Below are 16,180 nucleotides of genomic sequence, written 5' to 3' on the forward strand. Positions count from 1 at the left end.
CACCTACCAACTGTTAACTGAAATAGTAAATATTGCCCAACACCACGGGATGGTGACGGCACCGTCTTCCCTTCTGCCCGGCGCCGCTGGAGGGGAACAAGGAGGGAAAAGCGGAGAAGAGGGAATGTGGCGCCTGCGCTCATCAACATCCTCAGGGAGAAAGGGGCAGTTGTCTAAGCCCTTCCGAAAGCCTCAAATTTAACCCCTTTTTGCTCCCTGAGGAGGCAGATGGGGGTCAGGGTGTAGGCACCGTCCCGCTGCTCCTATCGCCTCGGTTTGGGGCACAAAGGCTTTTTTTTTTTTTTTTTTCGCCTCGGTTTGGGGCACAAAGGCTTTTTTTTTTTTTTTTTTTCTTTCTTTCCCCCCTCTTCTTCCCCTTTCTGCTTTTCATTAGGTTGTTACAAGCCTCCTTCCTTATTTTCAGTTACTTCAGTTGAGGTAAATTGCCCAGAGAAAGTGATGTACCAGTGACTAGTATTAAAGAAAGAGGAATTAAAGTATTAAAGAAAAATTATTATTAAGAAAAAAAATATTAAAGTATTAAAGAGATTATCCAGCCCCACCAAGGCAGGCCTGTGTGCGTGCTGCTCTGAAGACTATCATCTTTTGAAGCACGGTGTCATACTTACATCTAGTTTTGCATTAGTCTTATACATTTATGTCTTATATCTGTCTTATATGCCTTGTATTTAATGTTACACCTGTGCAATGACCATACAGAACCGACCTCTGGTTCCATATATAGCTTAAAAAAAAAAAAAAAAAAAAAAAGAAGTCGGGCAGAGCCTTTCTGCCCCAAACCGAGGCAATGTGAGTAGCGGGACAGTGCCTACACCCCTGACCCCCATCCACCTCGTCAGGGAGCGGAAAGACAGTAAATTTGAGGCTTTCAGAARGGTTTTTAACACTGCCCCTTTGCCCCCGGTGACGCTGCCGGGCGCAGCCGCCATGTTCCCTCCCCGCCCCTCCAGCGCGGRGCGGGAGGGACGACCACGCCCGTCACCGTCCCACCGCCCGCCGGCGCGGCGAGGGGCGGGGCAGGGCGCTGATTGGGTGCGCCGCCCGGCATGCTTCGCCACCATTGGCGGCCGGCGCCACGAGGGCGCGGAAGGGATTGGTGGAGCGCGTCGCCCTGGCGACGGGCGGGTAGGCGCGAAGATGGCGGAGGAGGCGGGCGGCGGGCGGGAGCAGCGCGGCGAGGAGGCGGCGGCGGTGGCGGCGGAGCGCGGTCCCGGCGCGGCCTATCACATGTTCGTGCTCATGGAGGACGTGCTGGAGAAGCTGAAGCTGCTCAGCTACGAGGAGGAGGCGCTGCGGCGGCACAACATGCGGCCGCTCTCCAGGTGCGGGCCTGGCGGCGGCACCGCGGCCCGGCCCGGCCCGGCCCAGCCAGCGCGCGGGCTCCGCTCTGGCGGCTCCGTCTCCTCCCTAAACCTCCCGCTCCTCCTCCTCTTCCCCCCCACCCCCCTGCCTCGGGCTTGCTCAGGGCCTCGGCAGCGGGTGTTGAAGGCCTCGTGGGAAAGTCTCTGCTTAGAAGTCTGTAGGCTGCTTGTTTGCTTTGAGAGACATTAAAATGTGATGCGAGTACGCATGTCAGCGATGAATCTGAATGTTAATAGAAAGAAATCCCAATATTTAATACCTCTTCAGCACCCTCCTTTTTTTTTTTCTACTCAGTTCCTCATTTGGACTGCAATAAAAGCATCCCATAGATCTTGCAGGACTTCTCATGTTTCTCATGTAAATGATCCCACCGGGTGTGGCATCCTCGTTAAGGCAGGATAAGGGTTATTAGGAGGCAGAAATGATGTTAGCGAAGGTGGGCACACACTCAGCATGGTGCTTTGGGTGTTTAAATTGTTTGTTATGTTTAAAATATACGGTGGCAGGAGGCTGGGATTCAGATATATGCGGAAATGAAGGATTACTATTAAGACTGTTTTAAAACTTGTCGATTTAAAGTTATGGCATACCAGTATTAACTAACGCTTTAGATTTAAAAAAAAAACCTACTGTTTCAATTAAGATGGGAGTGCCAGTAACAGCACATTTATGAAGACTCTTAAAGAGAATTAGGAAGACGGAGTACATATAGCAGAAATTAGGATAGGTGTGAGATGCCAGAAAACGCAAGAAATRCATAAAAACTTTAAAAAACATAGCTTTTATTCTCTGCAAGGAAAAGATGTAAAATTTCTCTGCTAATGACATTTAATGGACTATTATTGTAGCCCATTAAGATTTGCTCTTGGACCTCATCTTTCAATTTGCTTTCATCCAAGATACATGCAGTTTGTGTACTCTGCTCAGAGTCACCCGCCTCTTGCTTGCCTCCTCGTTGAGGCACCTAGGAAGGGGAGGAAGTCTGGGGGACTTTGGAGCAAAAGAAGCTGGCTGTATTGCTATGGTCAGCAAGAATCCTTGGGATGTTAGGGAAAGAGCAGGGGATGGGTGTTTGGTGTAATGGTGTGGGCAAGGACACCTCTCTCTAGGGATCCAGGCTTTGTTAAGTTTGCRCTCTCCTCCCCTCCAAAGGGCTATSGGTGTATGAAGCTTCAGCAGTAGGTTATACTGCTTTTAGAGTTGATTATGCCTTTGACAATAGTTATTAGGCTGTTCTGATAACTTCTTCTTAGGATGGTTTCACATTTGAGTTTCTTCTTGCGCTTCAAGAGGAATTCCTTTTCCTTGTGAATTTCCTTCATGAATTCCTTTCAGATTAAACCAAGCCAGCTCGTTTCATTCAAACTACATTATGTTCTGCAAGTGACATCTGAATGACCCCTTTCCACAGAACCTTAATTGCTTGGTGACATTTTATGGAATGATGGAATGGATTCTGCATCCTGAAAAGTCTGTGGGAACAGAATTGAGCTCAACTCATTTCAAGACTGGGCAAATCAGAGGAGTAACTTGCTTTTGTATGGAAAGGTTAAGTCAGTGGTGCTCAGCAGAGGCTGCCGAATCCTGCTGGAAGGGAGGAGAACCAAGTTTCCATTTGTTTCTAAGTCTAGTGTTGACTAATAGCTTTGTTAAAGCAGGAAGCAACTCAATTGCATGTAGAAAATTTACTTAGCTGTGGCCATGTGTGAAAAGAGGCATCCTGCATTTAGTTCAGGTTGCTCACTCATTGAGAGGTCTGTTAATGAAACCCCTTCCCTAGCCTGTGCTGACCTTTAATGTTGGAATTGTTTTGGGAATGCAAGACATGTTTATTTACTGTTTTTCTTTTAAACAGGCACTACTTTGCTCTGCCCACTAATCCCGGTGAGCAGTTCTTTATGTTTTGTACACTTGCTGCTTGGCTGATCACTAAAGCTGGACGTGCCTTCGAACAACCGCAGGAGTATGATGACCCCAATGCAATAATATCCAAAATACTCTCGGAATTGCGATCATTTGTAAGTGCTTAACAAGCTGTCTTTCCCAGAGTGTTTCATATATATATGTGTGTGTGTGTGTGTGTGTGTRTRTRTRTATATATATATATATAWAAAAACAGTAATCACACTTTCTCCTGAGTATACTCCTAAAGACTGAGCAAACTTTTTTCCCATCTATAAGCTTGTGTGATGTTAATTAGCTAATTGAAAGTTTATAACAGTAACTGTGTCAACTGTGTAACTTGTAGTAAAGAAAATGCCCTAGAATTAGGTTCGTAGTTTGTTTGCATAAACTGTCCAGAGCTATCAGGGTGGTTTTTCAACATTTAAAAAAAAAAAAAAAATTATGACAGGAGGGTTTATCTACTAGCGATAGGGGCTAAACTTCAATGTACAATTGAATAAAAAAAATCAAAATKTAAATAATGTAAAATGCTTACAATATGAAATTATGGAAGATTATACTGTGATGCACTTTTAAATCATGTTAAGTACGCTGTTCACTAAAAGAATAAAACCGTAACGTAGTAGGATACTTATTCTGCAGGACAACAATAAATTGTAAATCTAGAACAAACAAGGTGATGATAAGTTGCAGTTTGAATCTCTATGGCTGCTTTCCCCCTTTGCTGTATGTTACCTTGTCTGCATGTCTGCATATCTGCTTGGAGATCCAGCTCCCGTGCAGCTTCTGGCTCTCCAGCTCCCTGTGGGTGCCCTCATCTGTTCCTTGCCTTGTTGTTTTCACTTCTCTTATCTTAACTGGACTTGCACAGGGAAGGAATATGAATTATACTGATAAACTCTTCTTATGAACTGGTCACTTCACTATTAGTGTAAAAAAATCTGATGACTTTCCCGATAGGAAAACCTGATTAGCAGGTAGCAATTAAGTAAACAGCATTATCTCTTTATTCTAGGGAAGGCCTGTGGATTTTCCTCCATCAAAATTAAAGGCAGGTTATGGAGAACAAGCATGCTATGTTCTTGACTGTTTAGCTGAAGAAGCCTTGAAATACACTGGCTTTAGCTGGAAAAGGTATATACACATTTAAGACTCCTTTCTTTATACATCATTTTTCCAATGAACAAATCAAATGGTTCAGTTGGAGGCATGCCCACTCTTTGAATAATGTTACAAAGGGACTACAGTAACTCTTGAGTATTTAATCTCAAAGCAATGGCTTTTTGGAAGCAGTATCAGGAGAAATTAGGTGAAGAATAATTTTAAGTATATAAAAAAAGGTTCAAAAGTGATCTTTATTTCATCCCCTCCCTTCTGTTTTGCCGTGGCATAGAGAAGAAATTTTTACTGTGGAAATATTTTAGTGTTGTATCTATTTAGTATCTAGATGTCAGTAAACCAAGAATGACTTGGTCTGCCCTACACTTGATTTTTATAAAGTTAGTCCAGAAGYGATAATGAATCAAAAATTAATCTCCAGATGTCTTTCCAGTACAAATGTACTGTACTGGCTAGAATAATAATTAGCCCTCTCTTTGAAGATTAAGTTCAAATAAACAAAGATTGAGGCTGAATAATGATTTTTTTTGTTTAAACATATGAGAGATTAATCACTGTCTAGTCATATTCTGTATCATCCGTATTTCTCATTAAATCTTTTGTTTGGTGAGGATCAATTTCCAGAATAACATCTTGTTAACTGTGTTGAAATGCTGGTGTTCTTTGAACATATTACAGACCAGTGTATCCAACAGAAGAGCTAGAAGAAGAAGAAATAACAGAAGACGATGCAGAACTAACACTTAATAAACTGGAAGAGGAAGCTGTGGTAAGATTACCTGACTGCTTTTTCTTATTTTAATATTGCTCAGCTGTGAAGGAATCGTTACTCACTGTTCACTTTATTCAACTTTGTTTAGGAAGCATTTTTTTCAGCCTGTTCCTTCCTGCTTTTTTTTTTTTTTCCTCATTATTACTACTCAAGAAAAAATCCAGCCTATTCTTAAATTTGCAAATGCAATATGCAAATTTTGCATGAAATGCAAAAATGGGTGTCAATGTCAATGGGTGTGGGTGTCAATGTCTAGTTGCATTTTAATTTGCTGTGAAACCTGCACAGGAAAAGTCTGAATAATTCTGAGGAAGAAAAGAGGTACTCTGTACTGTGTTTGACATGCCTCAAAACTTAAAACTGCTGGCAAAAAGCTTTAAATTTGAAAAATCATCTATTTGCCCTTATTTATGTCTTGTTAAGGTCTAAGATTTAAGTGGGGAAGAGGGGGGAACCATTTAACTAAAGCACAGGCGAAACCCTTCAAAGGACCTATGTCTATTCTTTGAGATTGTCTCCGAGACCAAGATTTTCACAGCTACATTTCAGTGACRTGTTAGAAATTTGTGTGTTGGTAAAACCACCAAGCTAGATTTATACCCTGCAGATGGCCCCRTTTTGGAGCCCCTGTTGCTTCTACAAGGTTCAATTATATGCTGCTATAATAACTTATTTCCAGTCATTTTTTGCTGCCAATATATTAGTATGCCCGGAATATTTTACCTGTATGCATAATTAAATTTAATCGGGATTGTTAGTGGTTAAATGCTAATGAAGAGCTTCCTCAATTATTTTTCTGTTTTTGCTTCTTTTAGGTAATTTGGTAAGGCTGATGGGGACATGCTGAATTCTGTACCCTAAGTCTAGCTTCTCTTGTGAGCAGTAGCTAGTCCAGTCACATCTGCTCAGTCTTAATCTTCAGCTCCACTAACTGCACTTTTGTTGTTGTAGTGGTGTTGTAATACTTCCATCTAGGTGCTGCACAAGTACGGATTGTTTAGCAAAAGGAGGATTGTACAGCAAAGAAAGCCCTGCTCTTGTCACCATTAGTTCCTTGTGGAACTAGGRGGCTAAAGGCCAAATATGCCAGAAGAAAATAAGCTAACATAGTGCAAGTGGGTCTTGTAAGTTAAAGACTAGGTAAGGTACAGGAATAAGCTGCCAGGTTTTCATAAAGTCCTGAAGGTCTTTGTACAAAGACCTGTGCTGTTGCAGGATTCAAGAATGTTTAGAAAAATGGTAAATGATGAAAGTTGTCTTCAGAGGAAAAGACCAGGACTGACTGAGAAGAGCTAGAAAAAGTCAAGCAGCACAAGGGGACAGTGTATGGGTGATATAATGGTGGGTGCAGTTCAGCATAGCGAAATGGAGAGTAACACAGGAAAAAAGCACCTGTAATTTTGCATATGCAGTGATAGGTTCTGAGCTGATCGTGATCACTGAGAAATGTTGTCTTGAGACTGTAACAGATAATTCTACCAAACCATCAGCCCAGTGCTTAGTGATGGGCAAGAAAGCAAATTGATTGCTTGGTGTTATTATTGAGGGGGATTTAAAAAAAGAGAGCGCAATAGAAAGTGTCATTCTGGACATCCATAAAAGATAGCACATTCTGTAAATCTAAATCCATGCTGCAAACTACACCTTGACTGCAGTGTGCAGATCTGGCCATTCCTGCTTCTTTTAAAGGCAAAGTTTTAGAACTATTTTGGTGTAAGCAAGCCCTATGAGACTGTAACTTTTTGGTAATGGCCCATGTCATGCTTTTTGTTTGGCTGATTTTCAGTCCTGCAGCACCTACACGGTATTGTGAAGTAGTTTCCTTCTGCCTGTTTGTACCAGAACATGCTATGTGTCCTCAAAAAGAAATGCAGGTTCCATTTTCAAAAATTCCATGTTTTGTTCAGAAATTTGGAATTTAATATCCCCTTTCTTGTGCTCCAGAAAAATAAAAAAGTTGAAGAAAGATTATGTGGTAAGTACTGAAATTTTGTTTTGCAACTTTTCTTAAGGAAGAAGAGTCGGACAACGAAGAAAATTTCATCGATCTGAATGTTCTAAAGGCACAAACTTATAAATCAGTAAGTTGCTCTTCACCACACCTCATGCTAGAGCCAAGTCTGAAAATACTTGTATAGTCTAAACAAAAAATATTACAACTGAAATCAAGTTTATTTTAAAAGAAAAACATACAGACAGCTTCTAGTACCTACAAGGGTACTAGAAACATCTGCAAGACACTTTTGCAGAAACTGTTAGAGAAATATAGCATTAGTTTCTTAACTGTATTTTCATTATTTTCCCTGTTATTCCTGAAATCTGTTACAATTTTTTATCATACACATTTCCTCTATATTCTACATGTGTTCAGTAAAGATACTTMTTATTTCTATGCCTAATTTTTATGAATTCAAAGAAAGACATTGTAATTCAATTGTATGTRTAGTTCTAGGTTTTTCTGAACCTAAATGCTTTACTGATATAAACACTATAGAGCATTGTAATGTAGTTTCTAACACTTCTCACTCTGTGTATAATGATCATCTCTCGCCTAACACTTGTTGTTTTGTTTCATTTTAATGCAGGACCTAAGTGACTCTGCAAAGCAAGAAGAGATTTTGGAGTCCACAACAGATGCAGCAGAGTGGAACCTGGAAGTGGAACGTGTGCTTCCGCAGCTGAAGGTTACAGTCAGGACTGACAATAAGGTGTGTGATGCAGGATTTGTGCGTGTTTCTTTGGTGAAGTGTGGTTTGAATCAGCGGTGTTGGTTACATTTCTCTTCACATTTATTCTCTTTTTTTTTTGTCGTGCCCAGAATTGTTGATAATATTATCATTATCAGTAGTCTCCTAGGTAATAGTTTTCTCCAAGACTGTTGTTTCACAACCTTTGTTGCTTGCTTTAATTCTACAAGAAATACTTGTCAGTAGGATTTTCTCCAATGTTATATAATTGTTTCTTTTTTTCTGCTACTAGCAGGGCATCTTATTTTCATACATTTACCTGAATCAGTGGAGGCTTCTTAAATCATAGTTTCTTATGCCTTCATACTTTTGAAAAATTCTACCTTCAGTCTAGCAGCTATTAATAGGTCTCCCTGAAAGATAACTGAGGAGCTTCTTAACATGCAACTGTTTTATTCATCAGCCACATAAAAAGTTGATTGTATGGAATTCATCTTGCTGAACTTTAAATGGCAGTAAAGTAGGTCTGTATGTCTGATCTCGTCATCATGGGCTCTCCTTTTATTCAGCGAAAAGAAAGGAATACTCTGAGGACTCATTTTGCTYGTCTAGATAGATAACTACATCAAGATGAAATTTATCCTTTCCTAGATTTTTTTCTCCCCATAATCCAGTCCAACTATCTAGAATGAGGAGTGTAGTTGTAGACACCTGCCTTTGGCCATTCCATGTTCCGTGCCTTTTTCTGGCATTACCCCAAGCTCTCTTTGTAGCTTGTGCWGCCTGCACAGACCGGTGCTGTGTTGGGATTGCTCATTTGTGGTGGCCCAGATAGTGTGGTGGAGCCGTCTGKAGCAGGGATGCAGAATTCAATGAAAGATAATTGATCTTGAAGGAAARAAAAAATGCACAGCTGTCAAATGTGTGTTAAATTGCTTGCCTGTGCTGTGCCATGCTGCCTTCTCCTAGGTGAAGAAATTCCTGGTTTTGGCTACTTTCCCCAGGTTTTCAGCAAGCCCACATGTTACAGAGAACAGGATACTGCATTCCCACATTAAGAAATGAAAACCTGATAAGTGCATACAGTGAAAATTAAAGCCATTGTGGGAACTGAGTTTTACTRGCTGCCATTTTAACATACTGTCTCTTGACTTCAAGAAATATGTCAAAAGATTACAAAAAGAGGGTTCTTATAGTTTCTGTACTTTCAGAAATAACTAGAAAAGCATATTTATTCTAGTTTGTCTGTCTTCTTTTGAGAAAGARAAGCATCATACTCAGTTTCCTCCACTGTGCATGCATATGTCCTGTCAGGAGGGTTAATTGTTTAACAGAGTGCAGTGTCGATCCCTGGAACACGTTGCCCGAGGAGCTGCTGGAGTCCCTGTCGCTGGCAGTGTTCAAGAAACGTGCAGATGGGGCTCTTGGGGACATGGTTTAGCAGACACGGTGGTGATGGGTTTATGGTGGGACTTGATGATCTTAATGTCCTTTCCAGCCATAATGAGTCTGTGATTAGCAGAGTGAGTTAGAAAATTGATCGTTCCTGTTTGTTTCCGTTTAACTCCAGCGTTTGGCAAATTGCTAGCAGTTGCCACCAGAGCAAGAAAAGGATCTTGAATCTGCTGCCAGTGTAAGACCAGCATAAGCACATTTTCTTTTCTTAGCCTTTATTTAACTCCTGAGGAGACTAGTGAGCAGCTGCATGCCTGTATCCAGCAGGCCTTGTGGGCTGAACAGCTGCTGGAGGGACTCACGCGGGCTCCTTTTCTGACAGAGGGACCAGCTCGTCGGTGGTTTTGTGCCTGTCCTGTGCAGGCGTCTGCGAGTCAGGGAGGCTGCTTGAGATTGAAGGCAGGCCCACGTTCCTGAAGCATGCAGCTGCTGTGTGCTGCTCTCCTGTACTTGCTTTACAAGGAAGTCTGGTGGACTTTGATTTCCAGTGATAGAGATTTGTCAGCAACACTTTATTTTGCTAACCCCTTGACTGCTATACTGCCAAAARATGCAAAGTCTTTTTAGTGGTCAGAAACACAATATGGAATAATGTTRATTGTGCAGTGCTGCTGCTCTGCTTCCTTCTGAACTCCAGGAACTGCCTGCAGCAGTGCTCCGGGTTCTGGAGATGTGAAAGTCGGAACTGATAAATGAGAACTTGTGAAAAGTATTGAAATTAGAATTGATTTCAAAGTTAAATGCCTRCCTAGTCAAGCTACAACTGCCCCTTTCTTCCTCCCCCATCCCTGACTCCATGTATGTTTCCAATGACCTAGCAGCTGCAAATAATTTCTCTCCCTACCAGCTTTGGCCCACTATTTAAAGCAAGTTTAGGTACTGCTGCATCTTGCTTTTTTTTTTTTTTTTTTTTTTTCCCTTTTTAAATCCTCCTCCTCATAACGTTAAGATTTAACTAGAAAAGGAAGAGCTGATGCTTCTGGAATTTGTAGGCCTTGGACATTCAGAACACTTATTTTTCTCTCCCTAAGCGTAAGCTGAGCTAGCAGAGCCATAACCAGTGTTTTCAGGATTAGTGCCCAGAGTGTTTTCCAGCAGAAGCACCTCCATGAAGATCAGACTCTAGAAAGCCCAGCTGCTGTCATCTCTGTGAGCATATCAGCATTTGCTTCTAGATCTCAGTGTAGCAGGGTAGTGGTTAGGAGATCTATCAACTGTSATGTTAAGCAAGTGCCTCTTAGTCTGAACGTAGCAGTTCACACTGAGGCCTGAGTCTGAGTTGTTTAATAGCCCTTCTTCAGCAAATGGTGAAGGATAAAGCTGCATTTAACTTATCTTTTACTCTGTGGCATCTTTTTGTAGGATTGGAGGATCCATGTAGATCAAATGCACCAGCATAAGGATGGAATTGAATCTGCTTTGAAAGAAACTAAGGTATGTCTCGCACATGCTAAACATTCCACTGCTGTGTCAATGTTTTAATTTTCTGTTSCATATATGTTTAGGACCAGACTGATCATTATTTTACTTAAGGTAATGCTGTACAACTAAGAAGGAAGTATGCAGTAATGACAGTTAAGTGGGACTGGTAAAAGAGATCTTGTGGGAAGTAGAATTTATATTTGAGGATTATCAGGGATTTAACAGTTCATTAACATATCATTAGCATAAGTACATCCTGAGTACAGAGGGCAAAATAGAATAATAGAATCTGAGTAACTGTTGATTTAAAAAGAAAAAAAAAAAATCAACAGAGCGCGTCAAATGCTGCTTTTAACAGCATATTGATGGTGACATTTGTAATTAATTTGGGGGGAGAAATGATGGAAACATTACAGCTTGAAGTACACTTTTTTGCATTGGGTTTTGCATTTCACATCAGATGACATGAGGGAGTAATTCTTTGGCTAAACACTGTTCTGTACTATTTTTCTCTCRCTTGTAGAATTCCAGATCCTTTCTGAATTGCAGCATCATATTAATGCTCTTTACGTGCTATTTGTATGCTGTCAGCCCACAGAATATGATTTTCTAGGGTTACCTTGACAAACTTCAGAACGAAATCAGCAGAACGTTGGAGAAGATCCACAGCAGAGAAAAGTACATCAACAACCAGCTGGAGCCCTTGGTTCAAGAGTACCGCTCGGCCCAAGCCTTGTTGAGCGAGGTAACGCGCAGACCTGTCGCGGTGCCTTCTCCTCTGGCAACTTGCTCTTGAGTAGGGCTGAAGGCACAGGAGAACGGGGTGGGGAGTTTCTGGTGGTATCTGCTGTTGCATGTAAGCCCTGGGAAGAATTGATTGGCTGTCAAATTACATGGTAGTTAAGCTAAATTAGCCTTTCTTGTTCAGCTGCTTCTGTGAAGGAAAGTCAGTGTTTTTCATGTGAATGCTATGTAAATGTGTTGCCAATCTTGAGCTGCTAGGAAATTGCTAGTTGTGCTTTCCTCGCGGAGTTCATGCATCTGTGAGCAGTGGAAAAACTACTGTATCAGTCCAGCATTCAGCTCTTACATTGATTACTTGGGCTAATTTGCACAAAGCGCTCTGATTACCACTTTGCTTCGTTTAGTTTTTGTCCCCATAAACTGCTGTTTGAGCAGCTTCGTAATTTTCTAGTTAGGACCCCTGTAAAAGCTGCCATTCGGCTACTCCTTTTGCTCCTGCTTCTGGGCATCACATTAGACTGACAGGATTTGCCTTTTGTGTGTTTACCTGCTGTTAAACTGAAGTATTGAATGTGACTGTTACCTAGCGCAGCTAATAGACCGGGATTACCTGGGTGCGACTTTGCTACGTGAACTCCTTGTGCTCAATAACCCCAGCAAAAAGGTGCGGGTGAGGCAGGATGATGCCTGATGGGTTTTGAGCTCTCCCTTAGATCCCCAGATATAGGAGGTTGGGAGGAGAGAGTTTGCTGTATGATGACTGCCAACATAATTTCAGATTATGTAAAATATTTTCAAAATTGCTTCTTGTAACTCCTTGGAAAAGGTTGCTGCAGCAGTATTTTTTGATTTGCTTGCAGCTAAAGAAACAGCAGCATACATCTCCTTGAGTCGTAAACTGAAACGTCACGAGAATAACTTACCACTGGAGAAAGAGAATATTCTAGTATTTTCAGTATTAGATTATCTCCATTCTGACAGATCTTCCCTGTTTCCTCACATAATTGGGAAAAATCTACTTTACTGTGTTATGCATTAAGGCTCTTACCATTTGTAAAACTGCTTTGAATTTCTGAATGATAATCGTCGTGCGGGCTGATGTTTTACATTCATGCTCATGTGTGTTAATTTGTTAAGTCACTGCTAGTTTCGGGGGGAACTTTGGGGCTTGTGACCCATGATAATAAATTCTGGTATCATAAAGTCTCTGACTGTGCACCTGGATTTCTTCAGCTTTATCATTGCAGCAAAAAAAMCTTGCTTCTTTCCAGGCTAAAGAGAAGTACCAGGAGGGAAGTGGAGGAGTAACTGAAAGAATTAAAGTGCTTTCAGAGGTAAAACACATCTTTATGCAATTTGCATTCTTCTTACCTTAAAATAAATTTTTGAGTTAAAGTTTAATGTTTGCAGTTTTATAAAGTTCGGTTTTGTTTGGTTGTTTCTCAGATATGTTCTTCTGCTAAGGCTTAAYGTGTTTGTTTAGTGGAAGTGGTCTAGTCTAATACCTGAATTTTTATCCCAGGCTGCCATTGATTTTTAACTTGTTAATTTGGGCGAGCTATCTGTGAGCTCACTCAGTCTCCCCAGTTTATAAATTAGGGTAGATGTTTTCTCTGTTATAGCCTCTCTCCTGGAATTATTGACAATTAGTCAAGTCACACCTGTAAAGTCTTTGGAAGAAGAAAACCTCAGCTCTTCATTTTGTTAATAATGAACACAAAAATTAAGAAACTGTTACCCTCCAAGCATTTGAAATGTTATTTGACCAAATAGTAACTKTCTGATGCCAGTGAAATTATGCTACTACTCAGGATTTTTTTTTTCTATTTTTACAGTTTTTGTTTGTTTGCTTTTGTTGTTTTATCCATGTATGTGACAAACAACAAAAACAACAAAGCACACAGATTTGGGTTACCTCAACATTTTGAGTTTCATAGATTTTCATTTGTATTTACTTCCAGATTTCCAGATAGCTAAATCCTTTGTCCAATTCAGAACTTTTTTATTTAACAATTACGTTGTTTGGATTTGAAAAAGCTTCATTTATTAGATACTAATATATGAAATAGTCACCTAGTATACGGTGCTATAAGAACTGKTGGAAATAGTAGATGATACTTGAGACTTTAAATAGGTGACCATCATAAAGCTTAACAACAACAACAAAAAAAGCTGTGAAAGATTTCTTAGTGCGTGGCTTCCGCAGAATGAGAGTTCTTTCTATTTCACTCCCAAATCGTTATTTTGTAAGATAGAGTACTTTGATTTCAGGTTCAGATTTTTATACTTGGAAATTGTTGGCAGATTAGTAAAGAAAAATATTACCGGTTGGTAGACTTGGAACTAGGTTAATATGATGCTGCATATCTGGGCTAAACTGGCCTCAGTGGATATCACCACAGACCTTTTCTGAAGGATATGATTAAATCTTAGCCCTCTAGGCAATGTAGATAACAATGTAAGTATGCAATAAAAACRTAGTGACGTGGGTTTTTTGATTTTAATTCAAAAGGCTCACTGAAGCCTTGAAAGTCTTTTCATTTTTCTGTTATAGCCAAATCTATTAAATAATTAACTTGGATGCAGTTCCAAACTGCGTAGTTGCTTTTTCTCCATCATCTGTAAAGGCCAAACGGGCCGGCAGCCAGTGCTGAGATGTGTTTAGTTCTTCACACACGGGCCGCCACCGCCGTCCCTGCCAGCAGGCTYTGCTGCCCCTCTGCCTCTTCCTGCTGTGCCCTTTCCCGGCGTTCCCCCCTCGCCTGTGGGGGTGGTTTGGGGGATCTTGGCCTGCGGGGGTGTCCCTTGGCCCTGCGCTGTCCCTGTTGCGTGGCGCGGTGCAGCCTTCCCCAAGTGGGATCGTGCTGCCTGGCCGTGTTGCAATTCTTGCCATGCTTTTTACCACATTGACTTGAAGGTTAGTAACATTTTTGTCATAGTAGAAACGAAGCGTGTTTCTTTGTGTACAACAATTAAGATGAGCTTCTGTTGTTTTTAACCAAGGCAGTCATTCGGGAATTGTTTGTTTTAAGTTGACATTCATCTGGCTTAATTAAGAAAATCTTCTCTAATTTAAGATTACGGAAGTCTTGGAGAGAGTAAAGCAGGAAATGGAAGAGAAAGGAAGCAGCATGACTGATGGTGGTAAGTATGTTTTTTGCTTTCCCAGTGACAGATACATAATTGGTCCTGTGTTAAAGAAAAATGAAAGAAGTCAATGTGATGGACTAGTCTAAACTATCGACACTACATTTTTAAAAAGTGGCTAAGCAAATTAGAAGTCTTAACACCTTTCAAAAGGCTACATAGGTCTGTGGAAATTAAGGACACCAACATTTCCTCMCTTCAGTAAATTATCTGTAAAATCTAAGACAAAACTCTTCGGGCTGTGATTTGAATAATTGGTAACTTACTGGAAGCAGTTTATACAAGTTCAAAGCCAGTAGTTTTCCAGTTATTACTGGCAGTAGCTCTTAGGCTCCCTGCTAAGGCTAGCTGAAGTCAGAAASTTTATTCCAGTGATTCTGATGGACTTCTGCAATATTTAATACTATGTAGCTAATTGAATTAGTTGCTCCCAGACTCAGGGTTTGATGGCTTATCTTTTTCTGGCAGAGGGATTCTCTTCCAACTCTGAGGAGTGTGAATGCAGAAACAAATTGCTGCACGTAACAGTATGGCAAAATGTGCACTCTGTATCTATATTTAGCTGTAACCACTACAGCTAATTTACTGAAATATTGCCAGCTCTTGTTTTACAAGTAAATTTTGCACATGTCACCTCGCCATGAAGGAGGCACTTGCCTACCTTGCAACACCCTTTCTGTATCATGGCAAAGCCAAGGAATCAGGATCGACTCCAAGCTTTAAATCATAAGGATCAACGTGATGCAGCAGCATCTCTAGGTGATACTTGTTGGAAGTGAGGGATTAGAAGTGAAATGTGGAGCACTGGGCAGAGGGCCTCCTGTTGAGGGCGTCTTCCATGCTCTACCAAACCCCAAGTCAGCCATGAGGATGAGGCCTACAGCTGAGCAGAATGCRTCATTGACAACCCTATCCTAATTGTGGGATATTCTGCAAACCTGTCATGCACATCTGCGTGCAGATCCAAGATGTCAAGAAGAGAGCAAAATTGCCAYTGCCTGTTTCCATCTTTAAAGTATCTTGTGTATTAAATGTGACGTATCAGTACAGTCATGCCTGTAGAATAGGGCACCCTTTTGTTCATTCAACTCTTCAGTTTTAAGGAGTGAATTATAAGAAGATAATGCTTTTTGTGCCAAGTCAGCTGACAGATGCACTATTTATCTTTTTTTGAACAGCTCCTCTAGTGAAGATTAAACAGGCCTTAACAAAACTGAAGCAAGAAACCCTTCAGATGGACATACGAATCGGTGTAATGGAACACACTTTACTCCAGTCAAAGCTAAAAGAGAAATCAAATATGACTAGAGATATGCATGCGACAGTGATTCCAGAAACCACAGTAGGTGTCTATTAAAAGGGATTGTAACTGACTTGGTTTGCCCAAAATACGGTTTTCCATCATTAGCTTTTCTGTTATATTGGATTTTATTTCCTTTGGTTTTCTATTTCCTTCCTCCCTTCCTCCCTTCCTCCCTTCCTCCCTTCCTCCCTTCCTCCCTTCCTCCCTTCCTCCCTTCCTCCCTTCCTCCCTTCCTCCCTTCCT

General features: G+C 41.0%; 1 protein-coding gene across 1 annotated transcript; it reads left to right on the plus strand.

Moving 5' to 3' along the window:
* Window positions 1-1,215: 1,215 nt before the first annotated feature.
* On the plus strand, window positions 1,216-16,088 carry IFT57 (intraflagellar transport 57). Its single transcript, XM_026042025.1, has 11 exons — window positions 1,216-1,343; window positions 3,239-3,401; window positions 4,304-4,422; window positions 5,086-5,176; window positions 7,192-7,260; window positions 7,765-7,887; window positions 10,684-10,755; window positions 11,357-11,488; window positions 12,759-12,821; window positions 14,565-14,631; window positions 15,813-16,088. The coding sequence occupies exons 1-11, from the start codon at window positions 1,249-1,251 to the stop codon at window positions 15,989-15,991; spliced, it is 1,173 nt and encodes a 390-aa protein (XP_025897810.1). The 5' UTR covers window positions 1,216-1,248; the 3' UTR covers window positions 15,992-16,088.
* The last annotated feature ends 92 nt before the right edge of the window (window positions 16,089-16,180 follow it).

Source organism: Nothoprocta perdicaria, unplaced genomic scaffold, assembly GCF_003342845.1.
Source record: "Nothoprocta perdicaria isolate Ctin4 unplaced genomic scaffold, notPer1 scaffold_102, whole genome shotgun sequence".
Taxonomy (NCBI): Eukaryota; Metazoa; Chordata; class Aves; order Tinamiformes; family Tinamidae; genus Nothoprocta; species Nothoprocta perdicaria.

Excerpts from the sequence above, each read along its gene's own strand:
- IFT57 (XM_026042025.1), top strand. The coding sequence starts at position 1,249 with ATGTTCGTGCTCATGGAGGACGTGCTGGAGAAGCTGAAGCTGCTCAGC. Across the intron at positions 7,888-10,683 it reads CAGTCAGGACTGACAATAAG|GATTGGAGGATCCATGTAGA; the intron begins GTGTGTGATGCA and ends ATCTTTTTGTAG. Across the intron at positions 12,822-14,564 it reads GAATTAAAGTGCTTTCAGAG|ATTACGGAAGTCTTGGAGAG; the intron begins GTAAAACACATC and ends CTCTAATTTAAG.